General features: G+C 37.6%; 1 protein-coding gene across 4 annotated transcripts in view; it reads right to left on the minus strand.

Annotated features, from left to right (window-relative positions):
* The window catches only part of CEP128 (centrosomal protein 128), a 523,299-nt gene that overhangs the window by 20,737 nt on the left and 480,831 nt on the right, over window positions 1-21,731 (minus strand). For all 4 annotated transcript variants that reach the window (XM_049899763.1, XM_049899764.1, XM_049899760.1 and 1 more), the window contains 2 exons: window positions 15,486-15,563; window positions 5,514-5,627 (listed from right to left, as the gene is read on the minus strand). In XM_049899763.1, the coding sequence (XP_049755720.1) occupies window positions 5,514-5,627; window positions 15,486-15,563 (192 nt within the window). The remainder of the gene's footprint in view (window positions 1-5,513; window positions 5,628-15,485; window positions 15,564-21,731) is intronic.

Genomic DNA, 21,731 nt, shown 5'->3' on the forward strand with positions numbered 1-21,731 from the left:
ATACCACACACATGCTTACACAGAACAAATATGACAAAGGGCTTTAGCAAACTCTCCCTTCATAAACTCTGTTGAAAGCCATTATCAACATTTGCTCACTTATTTCATCTTATTCTGTAAAACATCTCTTTCTTTAAAAAGAAGCTGCATACTAACTCTCCAAAGAGAAAATGAATTTCTTTTCAGGTAGAGGAAGGGTAGGAGAAAAACGTGTCTTCTGTGATTTTACTAAAAAAAAAAAAAAGAAAAATCCAGTGCTAATTAAAACCACATATTTAGTATGGGTAGGGAGCAAAAAGGGCAGGTAACAAATGGAGATTTCTTGGACAAAACCACGCTCTTCCGTGAATTCAGATGAGCAATGCTGTGTTACTGGCTGACTCTTTAACGTTCTGTTCTATTGGAAACAGCTGGGACAGCAAGGAGGCCTGTCGGTCCTACAGAAACCCAATTAAGCCTGATGAAAACAGAGGCCATGAAATGCTCCTGTTGTCTACAGAGAGACAGGGACAATGTTGTGTTAGATTCAGTTTTGAATTGAATTCTAAACATAAACTTTCAGATCAGCCTTTGTCCTGTTTCTCAGTCAGCTTAGTACAACTTTACATTACGCTCTCAGCGATTGCAGACCTTGGTCCTACTCAAAATCTAAACAAGTTTCTAGAAATTTGATCACTTTTGTCTTGGTGATTGCCATGGGAGTAAACAGCAGGAGGTCAGCTCTAGCCTTGGACTGAAAAAGAAGAGCTTGACGTGCACTCTTCCTGCTAACCCTTCCCTCTACCAGCAGTCTGGACCTGCTGGATGTTTCGCCGCCTTCCTAAAACAGCAACAATATGAGAGAAGCCAATTGCCAAGATGGTTCTGTTATTCTAACAGTTATTTCTCTGTCAACAACAATACAGTCAGGGTACTACAGCTATAATGCTAACAGAGGTTTACTTTCAAATTGAGCTGCAGATAAAACACTTCCCCATAACCTGTCATCAAAAACATCTTTTCAAAAGATTCGTCAGCATCTTCCATTCTTTAAACTTTCACAGCATTTCACTGAGGTCTCTTTTATAGCATTTATCCCTTTTTCCTTTGCAGTACAGTTGTTTTGGGGAAGGCTTTGAATTCCTAAGGGTTGGTAACTGTTTTTCTTTTCATGTCATTCTCTTGAGCCCTTGTACACCACAGAAATTCAATAAGTGCTTGCTGAATGTTGAGGTAAAAACAACAACAAACATGAATATCTGTCTACTAGAACAGAAGCTCAAAAAAGGAAGGGATTTCTGTTTTGTTTACTGATGTGAATCTCATGTGCCTAGAACATTCCTGGCACATAGCTCGTCCTTGATAAAAATGAATGGATAAGTACTGATTTTCCAAAGAGCTTGGGCAGTATTTATTTGGTCAATGAAGGAGAGAAAATGTTTTACATAATATGTGATGGAAGAAAGAGTAGATTGGTGATTTATTTTTCTATACCAGGGATCAGCACATTTTTTTTCTATAAATGGGCAGGCAGTAAATATTTCAGCCTCTGTGAGCCGTACGGTCTCTGTTACAACTACTCAACTCTGACATCTAGTGTGAAAGCAGCCATAGATGATGTGAATGAATAAGTGTGGCTGTGTTCCAACAAACTATATTTGCAAAAAAAAAAAAAAAAAGTCGCAGGCAGGAGTTGGCCCATTGGGCTGTAGTTTGCTGACACCTGCTCTAGAACAACCATGTGAGGATTATCTATTAGGATTAAGACAGCCAGATAACAATTCTTTCTTTGAAGATCATGTGTTTTAGATCTTTATATGCACCCCCCCACCCCCCACCGACCCAACAGGCAGTACAGCGCTTTGTAGTATTTGCTGAATTAAACTGAGTTCTATACTAGCTGATTTCCCAGAACAGCAGTTTTCGGAAGAGCCAGTGAACTCAAGTCCTTGCAGTGTGCTTTTCTTTAATTTCTTGTCCTAGCAAAATGTGGGAGAAGTTAGTAGCTGCTGAGATGACGCCTTCCATAACTAATTGAGCTAATGGGGTGCTCTCTCTCTTTGATAGAAATAGTTCTAATGCCTCTTATTTGAAGCATTTTCTTCAGGAAGTGAATGATCAACTGAGCTAGCTCTTCCAATTATCCAAGAAGCCACGCAATTATTAACATAAGTTTCTCACTACCAATCCGGACTCATTCTTCTTTTGAAGATGCACCTCTTTCAGTCTTCTTAATAACTTGTTTTCATAAAAGTCATAGGAGCCTAAGACCATTGGTATCTATATTTGCCAAAATGTGCTCTCATATTTTCCTCTCCAATGACTTTAAAAAAATGTGATTACATCCATCAGTTTTGTGTAGATTACTGTATTATTTCATGTCAGATGTCTTCTACACATGATGGTAAGTCTATATATTCACCACTAAAGTGCTTAGGTAGTATTAATATGTAACAATGTCATCATAAAATATGCTTGTGGCCCCTTCCTCTACTTGCACTACCTATTTTCAAAAACTTCAAACTTATATCTCATATTGCCAAGGCTTGGTGTTCCTTTCAAACCAGACCTGATTTCCTCTTCAGCTGCAAAATGAAATTTGTAAGAGAATTCTGTTGAGATTACTTACTAAACATGTTGCTAAACACTCATAGCTTTGCCATATGCTATTATGGAAATTCCATTGATTTACACCAATTTGGTATCACCAGATAGCACTGATTCACCTGATGCCCAATCTAACTTTATGGAAAAATAATGTTTTAAATATTTCATTTGCATCTAGTTGTTGTTGTTGTTAGGTGCCATCCAGTTGATTTTGACTCACAGCAACACTATGTATAACAGAACTAAACATCGCCCCATCCTGCGCCATCCTCACAATAATTGCTATGCTTGAGTCCATCGTTGTAGTCATTGTGTCAATCCATCTCACTGAGGGTCTTCCTCTTTTTCACTGACCCTTTACTTTACCAAGCATGATGTCTTTCTTCGGGGACTGATCCCTTCTGATATCATGTCCAAAGCAAATGAGATGAAGTCTGGCCATGCTCACATCTAAGGGATATTCTGGCTATCCTTCTGGTAATTCATGGTATGGGCAATATTGTTTGCCAATGCCATAATTCAAATGTATCAATTCTTCTTTGATTTTCCTTATTCATTGTCCAGCTTTCTCATGCATATGAGGCGAATGAAAATACCATAGATTGGGTCAGGCGTGCCTTAGTCCTCAAGGTGACATCTTTGCTTTAAGGAGGTGTTTTGCAGCCAATTTGCCCAATGCAATACATCCGTTTGATTTGCATCTAGACTCCTGCTGAAGTAAGAGGCAAGTGTTGTCTTTATGTATTTTTAGAGAAAACTGACTTTTACATGTTAAAAATATAGTCCTACATTTGGCAATTTCTAGAAAAATTAAAGTATATGAGGTCATAACTCACACTACAATGACATTGTTAAGGACATGGATTACTGAATACAAGCAGATAGAGGTCTTAATCCTGATCCAACCATTTCATTGCTCTATAACCTTAGTTTCTTCACTAGTAAAAGAGGAAAAATAATGTGCCAGTTTCAGGTAGTTCATTTTAATATATGCTCAATAACTGGTAGTTATTATTATTATCTATTGTTGCCCAAGCCTTACACTTCTGTTTAAGGTTAGTGGCACTCCTTTAAATGATGGAGAAATAAGGCTAGAGTATACGAGACCTGATGGGAATGTTAGAACACTATTGTTTGTCAGCTGCCATCAAGTCAGCACCGACTCGTGGCGGCCCCATGCACAAGAGAACAAAACACTGTCCAGTCCTGTGCCATCTGCTGTGGATTAGACTGTTGTGATCCATAAGATTTACAGGGGCTAATTTTTTAATTTAGTAAATCTCCAAACTTTCTGCCTGTTCTTCTTAGTCTGGAAAATAAACTGAAACCCATCCAGCAACACAGCAACATGCAAGCCTCGACTGACAAATGGGTGGTTGTTGCGCATGGGTTTTAGAACATTCTTAGGGAACTTAAGCAGCCATGTGAGATAATGAACTCACTACTATAACCAATAATGCCAATCTATAAACAACAAAGATGACAAGGTACAAAGTCACAGGGTGCTCTCTTCACAGTAAGGGTATTGATAACTTGGCCTAATTGTGCTAAGTTTTTGTTTGGGCTGGCGACGTGGAGTGCTCAATTTAAGCATGCTACGAAGCACTTTTGGAAATGAGCACTGACTTTATATCCAATGAGCATTCTATCCAATTACATTCAGAGGAGCAAAGATGCTTCTTAGAAATAATTATATTTGGATGTAATAAGTGAATATATACAGTGTAATGAATATTCATGCATATTGAAGTTTATAAGAATATAAAAAAGCCAGAAGCTTATGTTTTTAAATTAACCTGGGGTATACATTCAAATATAGATGGATTCTCTCTAGGCCAGTGTTCTCAACCAGGGGTGATTTCTGCCTTTCAGAGAACATTTCGAAATGTCTAGAGACATTTTTGAATGTTATAATACAGGGGTAGGGAGGCTACTGGCATCCAGTGTTTAGATAATACAGACACTGCTAAACATCCTACTATGCACAGGACAGCCCCCACAACAAAGAATATCTGGCTCAAAATGACAATAATGCCAAGATTGAGAAACTTTGCTCTAGGCTAAGCACTATTCAGGGTCAAATGGGTTTAAAATCAACTACGCCATAGGTGGATATTGGGTAGCCTCTAGGAGAAGGTAGGCTTTTTGTCAATATGGTTCAATCTTCCCAGTCTCCTGTGTTAGTTCAGTGTTAATGGGCCATAACTGCCGTGGTTAGCATGGAGTTCATATCCTCAAAAAAAGAATGACCAAAGATGTCAGGGCTAAAGTTTACCAAAGACTATAGGTGGTTCGGAGTCCCTGGGTGGTGCAAACGGTTAGCATGGTCGGCTGCTAAACAAAAGGCTAAAGGTTCAATTTCACCCACAGGTGCTCTGGAAGAAAGGTCTGGTGATGTACTTGCAAAAAAATTGCCATTGAAAACCCTACGGAGCACAGTTCTATACTGACACACAAGGGGTCTCCATGAGTCAGAACTGACTCAATGGCAACAGTTTTTTTTTTTTTTCTTTTTTATGTTGCTGTTTATTTTTTAATATGTGGCTTGATCTATTGGGGACTTCATTGTATAGCACCTCGACTTGTGCATAGAGAAAGGCAAATATTCACACTACAGTTTTTACCAACCAAGTGACCTGGGATTTCCTTGCTCAGGATTTCTTAAGCAATATCAATGCCAATAGACAAACATACTAAGCAACAATGCATAAACTTAAAGCTCAGTTCCCAAGAAAAAAGTTATAAACACAGTCGTCAGAGTTTCCTTCTCCACTCCCACAAAATGGAAAATCTATTTCATACATTACGAAAAAACTTATCTTTTACATGTGCCCTTGCATGAACACCAAAGAAGCTGCTTAGGAGGAGGCTGTAGCTGTAAATGTAGATAATATTCCGAGACGAAAAAGGCATATAAAGGACATTACTTGGAAGCTTTTGATTCTGTACTTGGCATCATCTCGGTGCAGCCGACGAGAATCTCTCTGCATTTTGTATTTAGAATAGCTCCCGTCAGGTCTCTCGGATAAGCCACAGGACTCCTGCAAAAACAACAAAAGGTCTGAACTGGTGGGTGAAAGAAAAATCAGGGCTTGAAGTTAGACTGAAAAAAGTATTGATATGCAGATAATTATTATAGACATTTAGAGAGATATATGGGGGAATCGCAGTACCCCAAGAAAAAGAAAATGGTCTTTTTAGATGCTACTATAAAAATAAAAATGAGGTCCCACATATCTGCATTCTTTTCAAGCCTAGTCCCCAGCCAGGCTGAAATGAATGACACCTTTAGTTAAAGGGAATAAGGTTCCCATAACAATGAGCTGTCCAAAGGCATTATGCCATGATTGGATGCTGTGCATGGTCCCTTGGAGAATACAAAATATTCTCCTTGTTGCCTCTAAAATGGGAGTCCTTTTTGCTTCACTAATCACCAAGTAACATTCTAACTTTTAACTACTACATCACATACATTTTTAAGCTTAAGAAAATCTCATCTTCCCTCATAAGCATAAAACGATTTGATTCAGATAGTCAAATTGATGTAATAGCTTTAAGAAAGCAAAACTTTGAAGAGCGTTTCTTTTTTTTTTTCTTGCCTTTTTTTTGGTGAAGGTGGAACACAGAAATCAGTCACTACGGCCAATTTTGACATTTCTTTATAATGAACTAGGGAAAAGTTAGAATAAAATCGGGATGACTGACTTTCGTATATGAGAAGAATGACCCACGGGATTTAGCACCGCCCCCCCCCCCCCCACCCCCCACCCAAATAATCCCAAGAAAGTTTAAACTTACTGAATGTTCAAGCTGGAAGGGGTACTAGAATTCCAAAGTGCTCATTTTCAATAAGAAAACTGAAGCCCATGGACGTTGAAAATGATTTGCCCAAGACTAGGCAATTTGTGGCAGTTTGGGCTTGGAACTCAGTACCATTTCCTTTCTATCTTACCAAATATGTAAATTTATATGTGGGATTGTAGAGCTGAATCAGTCCTAATAAAACGAGGCAGAAAAAACCATAAAAACCAGAATATGGCCACATTTAACCAAGAAAAAAATCAAGCCTCTCTAATTAGGATGAGGTTTGCACTCACATATAGAGGCTATAGTCCTATCAAAAAATCTGTGAAATATATTTTTAATATGTATGCTATTGATCCCAGTAAGAAAGAACCAGAGAAATAATACTGTTCAAATCACTCATTTTATGGATGAGGAAATAGCCCCTGAGATATTAAGTGATTTGTTTGGTACACGAGCTTGGACTAGAACTTAGGACTTTGGACTGTCACTATTTCTTTTACTATAGCACACTGAGTTTTAGAAACTTTCAGGGGTTTGAAAAGATAGCCTACATCTACTAATCTAAAGGCTTTATGTATTTTCATTTAAGGCTATGTGTGGTTGTTTTCACTAACTTGATTTAAGTGAGCTCTTTTTAATCATATAGATAACTTTAGACAGCAGGTAGAGAGGATTCAAGCTAGAGGCAGCAGGGAAGAGCACATGGGATTTGTTGTTAGGCCTATAATTAGATCAGTTTTAACTGTTTCCTCGTGTACAAAATGGGGGAAATACTCATCTATAGATAGGTCTTACTCTGAAGATTAATAAAGTACTTAGCTACAGCCTGCCACACACTACGTACATGTTGTTAGGTGCTATCGAGTCGGTTCTGACTCATAGTGACCCTATGTACCAAAGAACGAAACACTGCCCGGTCCTATGCCATCCTCACAATTGTGACTACGTTTGAGCCCATTGTTGCAGCTACTGTGTCAATCCATCTCACCAAGGGTCCTCCTCTTTTTCGGTGACCCTCTACTCTACCAAGGACTGGTCCCTCCTGATGACATGTTCAAAGTATGTGAGGCGAAGTCTCACCATCTTGGCTATACTTTTAAGACAGATCTGTTCACTCTTCTGGCAGTCCCTGGTATGTATATTCAGTATTCTTCACCAACACCATAATTCAAATGTATCAATTCTTCTTCCATCTTCCTTATTCATTGCCCAGCTTTTGCATGCATAGGAGGCAACCGAAAATACCGTGGCTTGGATCAGGCGCACCTTACTCCTCAAAGTGACACCTTTGATTTTTTAACACTTTAAGGAGGTCTTTTGCATCAGATTTGCCCAATGCAATGTGTCGTTTTATCTCTTAACTGCTGCTTCTATGGGCATTGATTGTAGATCCAAGTTAAATGAAATCCTAGACAACTTCAATATTTACTCCATTTATCATTATGTTGCTTATTAGTCCAGTTGTGAAGATTTTTGTTTTGTTTATGTTGAAGTGTAATCCATACTGAAGGCTGTGGTCTTTGATCTTCATCAGTAAGTGCTTCAAGTCCTCTTCGCTTTCAGCAAGCATACTGCAGGTTGTTAATGAGCCTTCCTCTTATTGATGCCACATTCTTCTTTATATAGTCCAGCTTCTCTGATTATTTGCTCAGCATACAGATTGAATAAGTATGGTGAAAGGATACACTTCTAAAGCACACCTTTCCTGATTTTAAACCACACAGTATCCTCCTGTTCTCTTTAAATGGCTGCTCTTGTACTATGTACAGGTTCCTCATGAGCACAATTAAGTGTTCTGGAATTCCCATTCTTCTCTACGTTATCCATAATTTGTTATGATCCACACAGTCAAATGTCTTTGCAAGTCAATAAAGCAAAAGTAAACATCTTTCTGGTATTCTCTACTTTCAGCCAAGATCCATCTGACATCAGCAGTGAGACCCCTTGTTCCACATCCTCTTCTGAATCCAGCCTGAATTTCTGGCAGTTCCCTGTCGATGTATTGCTGCAGCCGCTTTTGAATGATATTCAGCAAAATTTTACTTGTGTACTATATTAATGATATCATTGGATAATCGCTTCATTCTGTTAGATCACCTTTCTTTGGAATGGGCATCAAATGGATCTCTTCCAGTTGGCTCCCCAGCTGTATCCCAAATTTCTTGGCATAGACAAGCATGTGCTTCCGGCATTGCATCTGTTCGTTGAAACATCTCAATTGGCATTATCTCAATTCCTGGAGCCTTGTTTTTCACTGATGCCTTCAATGCAGCTTGTAAGTCTTCATTCAATACCATCAGTTCTTGGTATTGCTACCTCCTGAAATGGTTGAATGTCAACCAATTCTTCTTGGTGTAGCCATTGCCATCAAGTCAACTCCGACTCATAAAACTCATTTCTTCCATCTTCTTTCTTTTTTTATTTTATTGAGTATGAGATAAAAGTTTACAGTGCAAAAAATTTTTTTTAATGATGTTGCTTTTGAGTACCGAAGATTCAAAATAACAATAACTGGACCTATCATACAATCAATTCCAATCAGCTACGTAGATTAATGGTTTCTAAGCTACCAACCCATTTGAAGAGCTGATGAAAGCTTTACCAACTTTATTGAAAAATGCACATATGTACAATTTTTTTTTAACTTTACCAAGTTACTATTTTCTTTAGATTTTATTTTGCTTTAGGTGAAAGTTTATAGCATAAATTACCCACCCAGTGCCGTCGAGTCGATTCTGACTCATAGCGACTCTATAGGACAGAGTAGAACTGCCCCATAGAATTTCCAAAATTAGTTTCTTATTAAAAAACTTATACAAAATTGTTTTCTGACACTGGTTGCGATCCCCGCAATGTGTCAGCACTCTCCCCCTTTCCCTTTACACTCCGGGTTCCCCATGTCCATTAGTCCAGTTTTCCTGTCCCTCCTTGCCTTCCTGTCTTTGCTTTTGGGCAGGAGTTGCCAATTTGGTCTCATGTGTTTGTTCAAACTAAGAATAAAAAGCACGCACCTCACATGTTATCGTTTGTTTTATAGGCCTGTCTAGTCTTTGGCTGAAAGGTGGATTTCAGGAGCGGCTTCAGTTGTGAGTTAGCAGGGCGTCCAGGGGCCATAGTTTCAGGTGTTTATCCAATCTCTGTTAGACCAGCAAGTCTGGTCTTTTTTTGTGAATTTGAATTTTTTTCAACATTTTTCTCCTGCTCTGTCCTGAACCCTCTATTGTAATTTCTGTCAGAGTGGTCACTTGTTGAAGTCAGGCACCATCTAGTTCTTCTGGGTGCAGGGTGGTAGGGGCTGTGGTTGGTGTGGTCCATTAGTCCTTTGAACTAGTATTTTCTTTGTGTCTTTGGTTTTCTTCATTCTCCTTTGCTCCGAATGTAATGAGACCAATAGGTGTATCTTAGATGGCCACTTGCAAGCTTTTAAGACCCCAGATGCTCTTCACCAAAGTCGTATGTAGAACATTTTCTTTATGAACTATGTTATGCCAATTGACCTAGATGTTCCTCTAAGACCATGGTCCCCAGTACTCAGCCCCAGTAACTCAGTCCCTCAAGATGTTTGGATGTGTCTAGGAAGCTTCTATGACTTTGTCTTGGTCAAGTTGTGCTGCTTTCCCATATATCGTGTGTCTTTCCCTTCACCAAAATTACTATTTAGTTAGTATTTCCCCTTTCTACCCATTCCCTCCTTTGTAAACACCAAAGACTCTTCTTCCTGGGTGTAAACTTTTTCTTGAGTTTTTTATAACAGCGGTCTCATATGATATTTGTCCTTTTGTGATTGACTTATGTCATTCAGTATAGCGCCCTCCATATTCATCCATGTTGTAAGATTCATCATTATTCCTTATTGTTGCATAGTATTCTACTGTGTGTACGTACTATAATTTGTTTATCCAATCATCTGTTAATGGGCACTTAGGTTGTTCCATCTTTTGCTACTGTGAATAATGCTGCAATGAACATGGGTGCCCATATGTTTATTCATGTGACAGCTCTTATTTCTCTAGGATATATTCCTAGCAGTGGAACTGCTGGATCATATGGTATCTCTATTCTAGCTTTTTAAGGAGGTGTCGTATCATTTTCCACAGTGGTTGTAACAGTTTACACTCCCACAATCAGCGCATAAGAGTTTCGATCTCCCTGCAACCTCTCTAACATTTGTTATTGTCTGTTTTTTTGATCAGTGCCAGTAATGTCAGGGTGATATCTCACTGTAGTTTTGAGTTGCATTTTTTTAATGACTAACAATCGCGAGCATTTCCTCAAGTGTCTGTTAGCACCCTGAATGTCTTCTTCGGTGAAGTGTCTGTTCATATCCTTTCGTCTATTTTTAAATTGGATTATTTGCCTTTTTGTTGTTCAAGTATTGAAGTATTCTATAGATTTTTAGAGTTTATACCCTTGTCAGATATGTCATAGCCAAAATTTTTTTTCCCAGTCTATAGGTACTCTTTTTACTCTTTTGGTGAAGTCTTTTGATGAACTTAAGTGTTTAACTTTGAGGAGATCCCAGTTTTCTAGTTTATCTTCTGGTATTTGTGCATTGTTAGTTAGGGTTTGTATATAACTTATGCCACGTATTAGTGCCCCTAGCATTGTCTGTATTTTTTCTTCCTTGATTTTTATCATTTTAGGTTTTTGATCCATTTTGAGTTAGGGTTTGTGTATGGTGTAAGGTATGGGTCCTGTTTCATTTTTCTACAGATGGGCGTTCATTTTTGCCAGCACCATTTGTTAAAAAGACTGTCTTTTCCAAAATTAATGGACTTTGGGCCTTCGTCAATGATAAGCTGATCATAGGTGGATGGATTAACATTTGGGTTCTCGATTCTGTTCTGTTGGCCTATGTGTCTGTCATTGTACCAGTAGCAGGCTGTTTTGACCAGTGTAGCTCTATAGTAGGTTCTGAGATCAGGTAGCATGAGGCCTCCTACTTTGTTCTTTTTTTTCAGTATCGCTTTGCTTATCTGGAGCCTCTTTCCTTTCCATATAAAGTTGGTGATCAGTTTCTCCATCTTGTTAAAGAATGCTATTGGTATTTAGATCGGGATTGCATTATATATGAAGATCGCTTTGGGTAGGATTGAAATTTTCACAATGTTGAGTCTTCCTATCCATGAGCATAGTGTGTTTTTCCATTTATGTAGGTCTCTTATAGTTTATTGCAATAGTGTTTTGTAGTTTTCTTTGTATTTATTCTTAAGGATTTTATCTTTTTAGGGCCTATTATAAATGGTATTTTTTTTTTTTGAAGTTCTCTTTGTTGGTGTATAGGAATCCAACTGATTTTTGTATGTAGATCTTGTATCCTGCTACTCCGCTGAGTCTTCCTATTAGTTCCCAGTAGTTTTCTTGTGGAATCTTTGATGTTCTCTATATATAGGATCATATCATCTGCAAATAGGAATAGTTTTACTTCTTGCCTTCTAATTTGGGTCCCCTTGATTTCTTTTTCTTGGCTCACTGCTCTAGCTAGAACTTCCAGTACAATGTTAAATAGGAGCTTCCATCTTCTTTTGAGGTTTCCTGAATCATTCAATATTTTGCCCGTAGAACCTTCAATACTGCAACTCAAGGCCTGAGTTTTTTCCTCAGTTCTTTTGGCTTGAGAAATGTGAGCATGTTCTTCCTTTTTGGTTTTCTAACTCCAGGTCTTTGTATATTTCATCATAATACCTTGTCTTCTCGAGCCACCATTTGAAATCTTCTGCTCAGCTCTTTTTACTTCATCGTTTTTTCCATTCACTTTAGCTACTCTATGTTCAAGAGGGAAACCCTGGTGGCCTAGTGGTTAAGTGCTATGGCTGCTAACCAAGAGGTCAGCAGTTCAAATCTGCCAGGTGCTCCTTGGAAACTCTACTGGGCAGTTCTACTTTGTCCTATAGGGTTGCTATGAGTCGGAATCGACTCGATGGCAGTGGGTTTGGTATGATCAAGAGCAAGTTTCAGAGTCTCTTCTGACATCCATTCTGGTCTTTTCTTTCTTGCCTGTCTTTTTTTGACCTTTTGCTTTCTTCATGTATGGTGTCCTTGATGTCATCCCACAACTCGTCTGGTCTTTGGTCATTAACGTTCAATGCGTCAAATCTATTCTTGAGATGGTTTCCAAATTCAGGTGGAATATGCTCAGGGTTGTTCTTCGGCTCTTGTTGACTTTTAATTTTCTTCAGTTTCAACTTCAACTTGCATATGAGCAATTGATGGTCTGTTCTACTGTTGGCCTATGGCCAATGATACTGAGCTTCTCCATCACCTCTTTCCACAGATGTAGTCAATTTGATTCCTGTGCATTCTGTCTGATGAGGTCTATGTATATAGACACTGTTTATGTTGTTGAAAGAAAGATATTTGCAATGGATAAGTCCTTGGACTTGCAAAACTCTATCATGCGATCTCTGGTGTCATTTCTATTACTAAGGTCATATTTTCCAACTACCAATCCTTCTTTGTTTCCAACTTTCACATTCCAATCACCAGTAATTATCAATGCAACTTGACTGCATGTTTGATCAATTTCAGACTGCAGAAGTTGGTAAAAATCTTGAATTTTTTCATCTTTGGCATTAGTGAGTGGTGCATAAATTTCAATAACCGTCATGTTAACTGGTCTTCCTTGTTGGTGTATGAATATTATCCTATCACTAATAGCGTTGTACTTTAGATAGATTTTGAAATGTTCTTCTTGATGACGATTGTGACATCATTCCTCTTCAATTTGTCTTTCCTGGGATAGCAGACCATATGATTATCTGACTCAGAATGACCAAAGCAGTCCATTTCAGCCACTAATGCCTAAGATATTGATCTTTATGCCTTCCATTTCATTTTGGACAACTTCCAATTTTCCGAGATTCATACTTTGTATATTCCACATCCCAATTATTAATGGATGTTTGCAGCCGTTTCTTCTCGTTTTGAGTCATGCCACATCAGTAAATCAAGGTTCTGAAAGCTTTACCCCACCCACGTCAGTAAGGTCGACTCTACTGTGAGAAGGTAGCTCTCCCCCAGTCATATTTTGAGTGTCTTCCAACTGGAGGGGCTCGTCGTCTGCCACTATATCAGACAATATTCTGTTGCTATTCCTAAGGTTTTCACTGGCCAATATTGTTCGAAGTAGCTCGCCAGCTCCTTCTTCCTAGTCTGCCTTAGTCTGGAATCTCTGTTGAAACCTATCCACCATAGTATCTGAAATACTGGTAGCATAGCTTCCAGCATGATAGCAAACAGTATGTACATAAACAAAAAAAGAAACCATTGCCATTGAGTTGATTCCAGCTCATACTGACCCTACAGAAGAGAACAGAACTTCCCCCTAGAGTTTCCAAGGAGCACCTGGTGGATTCAAACTGCTGACCTTTTGGTTAGCAGCTGTAGCACTTAACCACTACACCACCAGGGTTTCCACAGTATGTACATAATACTTGCTAATTGCCTTCTTTCCCTTTTCAAGATAAATAAAGCTTTCCATTTTAATGACTAACATTGAAAACACAATTCTGAACCTGGAAAAATACTCTCCCTAGAAATTTCATTATGTAGGGCATCTCTGTGTATGAATGTGTGTATATATAAACCAGGGTTGTAGATAATCACTTGTCCACATAATGAAAAAATAAACAAAAATAATTTCATAGCAGGAGAGAAAACAACTTTTAAATTGCACATATGAATATTTTGCTCCATGTAGAACACTAGTAAAAAGTGAGCTGTCACTGAAAGTTAAACTTTATATTTTTCTGCTGGTACGACAGGCATCTGTTCATCAGTGCCAAGTGCCACCTGTTTCCAGTACCTTCTCTTGCCTGCCCTTCATTCACTTATATGACTTCTACTAGCTACAGAGAAAAAAGGGGAAGAATATGTGCACAACATATTGCCTCTGTGCACATCGGGTCAAATAAGTATCAGTGGAAATTACATCTACTTAGACTCTGGTTTCGTAATCTCTTGGTAAGGATTTAGACTGCAAATATATAATCAAATCATGATAAATAATTAAAAGTTTAGTAAAATATACTAGGAACACGTGGTTTTGTTCTATTTGTGCTAGTCTAGATTTCTAGAAGTGTCTACTTATGCTTGGATTTCACGCAAATATGTTCAGTAACCAAACTAACGAAACATGCTTAGTGAAAGGTAATTTTAAGATAGTGTAGACCTTTAGGGCCACATCATGTCAGTGCTTTAAATAAATCAACATAACATGATCTAGCTATAGTTCTTCTCTATTATATCTTTAAGTAACATGTTAGATTTAAATAGAACTTAAATATAATCTAATTATATTTCAAAGCCAATGTGAAATAAGAGATTAAATGGTTTCCAAAAAGAAAACTTCACCATTGTTAGCTTCAGCTATACAGGGTCAATACATTATAAATCACAAAAACTATACATTACAAATGCAGCCCTAAGGGGATAGATCTGTGGCGACATCCTTGGAGGAAGGTCTTGTCTGGCAGGACTGGACAGCAGGGTTATTTGCTTTGCATCTCTCCTCTATGAGGAACTTTAAAAATTACATGGGTACATAAAAAATACACACGTAATTAATTGCCTTGATAATGAAATGCTTTGTGGTTAGAGTTCTATCAATAAATGGCATGCGGTATGATAACTCATGCCCTATGTGGATTTGAATTCACATATCATACTATAGCGACAGCCTGTGAACTATCATATCTCTAAAACAAATAGTATCCTGGCAATTTGTCATTAAAATAAGATAGGTCATAAATTAAAATCGCTTCGCTAATCAAAAAAGTTATTGTCAATAGAATGTACAACTCTCTTTAATTCCTAGGTCTTTCTGAATTATAGTTAAGACTTTAGGTGGCCAAATGAGCTTCTAGTAGTAAGCATAAAAGTCTCTATTTACCTATATTGTGCTGATACATTAATTCCATTGATTCCAATCCTGACTTCACAAATGTAGTAAACTCTGATAAGATGGAGTGTAAAAGTCCCCCATGTTTTTTGGTCCTTCCTCCCTCCCCACAATTTTCTTTGTGCATCAGGAAGGTGTCAAGAGTTTTCACTCAGAAAACAATACTGAAAGAGACAAGCCAATTCTTTCTCACTCTAAAGTCTTTGAAATCTTCCAGTAGGCTCAGTTTCTCAGGCACAGACTCCAGATGGTCCAAGGCCACTCGGGTACTCTGAAAACAAAAACATAAGGAAACTAAACATCATAAAAAATTGATTAATACTCTCAGAATCCAAATACTAAAAATCAGGTGTACCGCTAGCATTAGCACTTCAAGCTGTAGATTTAGAGTAAATAAGAACAGATATAATAGCGTCTCTAAGATAAATGTACCTTTTTAAATCGAAGAATTATTTCCTTTCCAGAAGTGTATGTGATTTATTTGCAAGACTTACTCAGATAAAAAAAAAGCTCCCTGGATAATTGCTTTTATCCGATATGGTATGAAACATTTTATAGAGCCTTTCATATTTAATATTAATTTACAAACCTGCTTCAGTGAACATGAGAAATAAACCACAAGCAGTACTGAGGAAAAGATGAATTTGCAATTACTTATCTATAAGGGATATTTTTTAAGAAAAGAGTTCTTAACATTTATTTTAGTTAAAAAGAAAAAGAACAGTTCTCAAAAGACTTGGGAAAAATACCTGAAATTAAACATTTGCGACGTGGATACAAGATCCTGTTGATTATAAATCAGTACGTTAGAGTCTTTTATTAGCCTGGTCATTGTCAATAAAAACATTAAAAGGGAATGATCTGAAAATTATTTCATAGGCAATGTGAAATAAAAAGTTAAATGGTAGAATAAACTTGAGACCAGAGACTGTATTACATATATCTCTGTAATACAGACTGCCACTATGTCAGAGTGCCAGCACATAGTAGGCAGGCAATGTTGCTGTTGTTAGTTGCCATTGAATCAGTTCCGACTCATAGCGACTCTGACTCTATGTACAACAGAACAAAACATTTCCTGGTCCTGCACCATCCTCACGATTGTTGCTATGTTCGAGCCCATTATTGCAGCCGCTGTGTCAATCCGTCTCATCAAGGGTCTTCCTCTTTTCACTACACTCTAGTTTACCAATCATGATGTCCTTCTCTAGGGACTGATCCCTCCTGATAACATGTCCAAAGTACGTGAGATAAAGTCTCACCATCCTTGCTTCTAAGGAGCATTCCTTAGAAGATTTGTTTGTTTTTCTGGCAGATTTGTTCATTTTTCTGACAGTCCGTGGTATATTCCGCAGGGTGAAATGTATTTGCTTTCTATTGCTGTCTCCTTTGGCGGGCACTTGGGTTTCACTTTCCTCTGTTTTGAGTCATTTTTAACATTTTTCTTTCATTGCTCTGTGATTTGGAGTCATAGATGCTCTTCTTTTTCTCATCCCATGTAAATCAGTGTTTCTGTTTCTTCATATTCTTATTTTTTTTTATGTCATTTTTGAGAGACGACATAAATACTCTTTGTCTTAGTTATCTAGTGCTGCTATAACAGAAATACCACTAGTGGATTGCTTTAATAAACGGAAATCTATTTTCTCACAGTTTAGGACAGTAGAAGTCTGAATTCAGGGTCCTGGCTCTGGGGGAAGGCTTTTTCTGACAGCTCTGGAAGAAGGTCCTAATCTCTTCTGAGCTTCTGGTCCTGGGCAATCTTCATGTGGTTTGGCATCTCTCTTCCCCTGTCTCTCCTTCATAGTTTGTGTTTAATCTCTTTTACCTCTTAAAAGAGACTGACCTATAGGGTCGCTATGAGTCAGAATTGACATGACGGCAATGGGTTTGTTTTTTCAATGGAAACCCTGGTGGCGTGGTGGTTAAGTTTGCTACAGCTGCTAACCAAAAGGTCGGCAGTTCAAATCCACCAAGTGTTCCTTGGAAACTCTGGGGCAGTTCAACTCTGTCCTATAGGGTCAGTATGAGGTCAAATCTGCCCAACAGCACTGGGTTTGGAATCCTGCCTCATTAACATAACAAAGACAACCCATTCCCAAATGGAAATATAACCACAGGCATACAGGTAAGGATCTGCCACACATATTTTTGGGGGACACAACTCAATCCATAATATTTGAATCTTTGGTCTCCAAAATTTGATGTCCTTGGCACATGCAAAATATATTCAACCCATCACAACATCTCAAAAGTCTTAAATCAACTCCAAGTCAAAAATCTCATCTTCTGGAGGCGGGGCCAAGATGGCGGACTAGGTAGACGCTACCTCGGATCCCTCTTGCAACAAAGACTCGGAAAAACAAGTGAATCGATCACATACATAACAATCTACGAACCCTGAACAACAAACACAGATTTAGAGACGGAAAATGAACAAATACGGGGAAGCAGCGACTGTTTTCGGAGCCTGGAGCCAGCGTCCCAGTCAGCGGAATTTCTGGAAAAACAAGTTTCCCAGTGATGGCTCGGAGACAGCAGTCGATATCAAACCACATAAAGAAGCAGACCATGACAGCTTCTACAACCCCCCAAACAAAAGAATCAAAATCTTTCCCAAATGAAGATACAATCCTGGACTTATCAGATACAGAATATAAAAAACTAATTTACAGAATGCTTCAAGACATCAGAAACAAAATAAGGCAAACTGCAGAAAAAGGCCAAGGAACACAGTGATAAAACAGTTGAAGAACTCAAAAAGATTATTCAAGAACATAGTGGAAAAATTAATAAGTTGCAAGAATCCATAGAGAGACAGCATGTAGAAATCCAAAAGATTAACAATAAAATTACAGAATTAGACAACGCAATAGGAAGTCAGAGGAGCAGACTCGAGCAATTAGAATGCAGACTGGGAAATCTGGAGGACCAGGGAATTAACACCAACATAGTTGGAAAAAAAAAACAGATAAAAGAATTAAAAAAAATGAAGAAACCCTAAGAATCATGTGGGACTCTATCAAGAAGGATAACTTGCGAGTGATTGGAGTCCCAGAACAGGGAGGGAGGACAGAAAACACAGAGAAAATAGCTGAAGATCTCCTGACAGAAAACTTCCCTGATATCATGAAAGACGAAAGGATATCTATCCAAGATGCTCATCGAACCCCATTTAAGATTGATCCAAAAAGAAAAACACCAAGACATATTATCATCAAACTTGCCAAAACCAAAGATAAAGAGAAAATTTTAAAAGCAGCCAGGGAGAAAAGAAAGGTCACCTTCAAGGGAGAATCAATAAGAATAAGTTCAGACTACTCAGCAGAAACCATGCAGGCAAGAAGGGAATGGGATGACATATACAGAGCACTGAAGGAGAAAAACTGCCAGCCAAGGATCATATATCCAGCAAAACTCTCTCTGAAATATGAAGGCAAAATTAAGATATTTACAGATAAACACAAGTTTAGAGAATTTGCAAAAACCAAACCAAAGCTATAAGAAATACTAAAGGATATTGTTTGGTCAGAAAACCAATAATATCAAATACCAGCACAACACGAGGTCACAAAACAGAACATCCTGATATCAACTCAAATAGGGAAATCACAAAAACAAATTAAGATTAATTAAAAAAAAATGCTCATAAACAGGGAATCACTGAAGTCAAAATGTAAAAGATCACAATAATCAAAAAGAGGGACTAAATACAGGTGGCATAGAACTGCCTTATGGAGAGTGATACAAGGCGATATAGAACATTACAAGTTAGGCTTTTACTTAGAAAAATAGGGGTAAATATTAAGGTAACCACAAAGAAGTATAACAACTCCATAACTCAAGATAAAAGCCAAGAAAAATGTAACAACTCCACAAACATAAAGTCAAACACTACGAAAATGAGGATCTCACAATTTACTAAGAAAAACATCTCAGCACAAAATAGTATGTGGAAAAGTGAAATTGTCAACAACACACATAAAAAGGCATCAAAATGACAACACTAAACACTTATTTATCTATAATTACACTGAATGTAAATGGACTAAATGCACCAATAAAGAGACAGAGAGTCTCGGACTGGATAAAGAAACACGATACATCTATATGCTGCCTACAAGAGACACACCTTAGACGTAGAGACACAAACAAACTAAAACTCAAAGGATGAAAAAAAATATATCAAGCAAACAACAATCAAAAAAGAGCAGGAGTGGCAATATTAATTTCTGACAAAATAGACTTTAGACTTAAATCCACCACAAAGGATAAAGAAGGACACTACATAATGATAAAAGGGACAATTGATCAGGAAGACATAACCATATTAAATATTTATGCACCCAATGACAGGGCTCCAAGATACATAAATCAAATTTTAATAGAACTGAAAAGTGAGATAGACACCTCCACAATTATAGTAGGAGACTTCAACACACCACTTTCGGAGAAGGACAGGACATCCAGTAAGAAGCTCAATAGAGACACGGAAGACCTAATTACAACAATCAACCAACTTGACCTCATTGACTTATACAGAACTCTCCACCCAACTGCTGCAAAGTATACTTTTTTTTCTAGCGCACATGGAACATTCTCTAGAAGAGACCACATATTAGGTCATAAAACAAACCTTTGCAGAGTCCAAAACATCGAAATATTACAAAGCATCTTCTCAGACCACAAGGCAATAAAACTAGAAATCAATAACAGAAAAACTAGGGAAAATAAATCAAATACTTGGAAACTGAACAATACCCTCCTGAAAAAAGACTGGGTTATAGAAGACATCAAGGAGGGAATAAGGAAATTCATAGAATGCAACGAGAATGAAAATACTTCCTATCAAAACCTCTGGGACACAGCAAAAGCAGTGCTCAGAGGCCAATTTATATTGATAAATGCACACATACAAAAAGAAGAAAGAGCCAAAATCAGAGAACTGTCCCTACAACTTGAACAAATAGAAAGTGAGCAACGAAAGAATCCATCAGACACCAGAAGAAAACAAATAATAAAAATTAGAGCTGAACTAAATGAATTAGAGAACAGAAAAACAATTGAAAGAATTAACAAAGCCAAAAGCTGGTTCTTTGAAAAAATTAACAAAATTGATAAACCATTGGCTAGACTGACTAAAGAAATACAGGAAAGGAAACAAATAACCCGAATAAGAAACGAGAAGGACCACATCACAACAGACCAAACTGAAATTAAAAGAATCATATCAGATTATTATGAAAAATTGTACTCTAACAAATTTGCAAACCTAGAAGAAATGGATGAATTCCTGGAAAAACACTACCTACCTGAACTAACACATTCAGAAGTAGAACAACTAAATAGACCCATAACAAAAAAAGAGATTGAAACGGTAATCAAAAAACTCCCCCCCAAAAAAAGGCCTGGCCCGGACGGCTTCACTGCAGAGTTCTATCGAACTTTCAGAGAAGAGTTAACACCACGACTACTAAAGGTATTTCAAAGCATAGAAAATGAAGGAATACTACACAACTCATTCTATGAAGCCACCATCTCCCTGATACCAAAACCAGGTAAAGACATTAGAAAAAAAGAAAATTACAGACCTATATCCCTCATGAACATAGATGCAAAAATCCTCAACAAAATTCTAGCCAATAGAATTCAACAACATATCGAAAAAATAATTCACCAAAATCAAGTGGGATTTATACCAGGTATGCAAGGATGGTTTAATATCAGAAAAACCATTAATGTAATCCACCATATAAATAAAACAAAAGACAAAAACCACATGATCTTATCGATTGATGCAGAAAAGGCATTTGACAAAGTCCAACACCCTTTTATGATAAAAACTCTCATCAAAATAGGAATTGAAGGAAAATTCCTCAACATAATGAAGGGCATCTATGCAAAGCCAACAGCCAACATCATTCTAAATGGAGAGAACCTGAAAGCATTTCCCTTGAGAACGGGAACCAGACAAGGATGCCCTTTATCACTGCTCTTATTCAACATTGTGCTAGAAGTCCTAGCCAGGGCAATTAGGCTAGACAAAGAAATAAAGGGCATCCAGATTGGCAAGGAGGAAGTAAAATTATCTCTATTTGCAGATGACATGATCTTATACACAGAAAACCCTAAGGAATCCTCCAGAAAACTACTGAAACTAATAGAAGAGTTTGTCAGAGTCTCAGGTTATAAGATAAACATACAAAAATCACTTGGATTCCTCTACATCAACAAAAAGAACATCGAAGAGGAAATAACCAAATCAATACCATTCACAGTAGCCCCCAAGAAGATAAGATACTTAGGAATAAATCTTACGAAGGATGTAAAAGACCTATACAAAGAAAACTACAAAGCTCTACTACAAGAAATTCAAAAGGACCTATTTAAGTGGAAAAACATACCTTGCTCATGGATAGGAAGACTTAACATAGTAAAA

The sequence above is a fragment of the Elephas maximus genome, chromosome 10 (genome assembly GCF_024166365.1).
Source record: "Elephas maximus indicus isolate mEleMax1 chromosome 10, mEleMax1 primary haplotype, whole genome shotgun sequence".
Taxonomy (NCBI): domain Eukaryota; kingdom Metazoa; phylum Chordata; class Mammalia; order Proboscidea; family Elephantidae; genus Elephas; species Elephas maximus.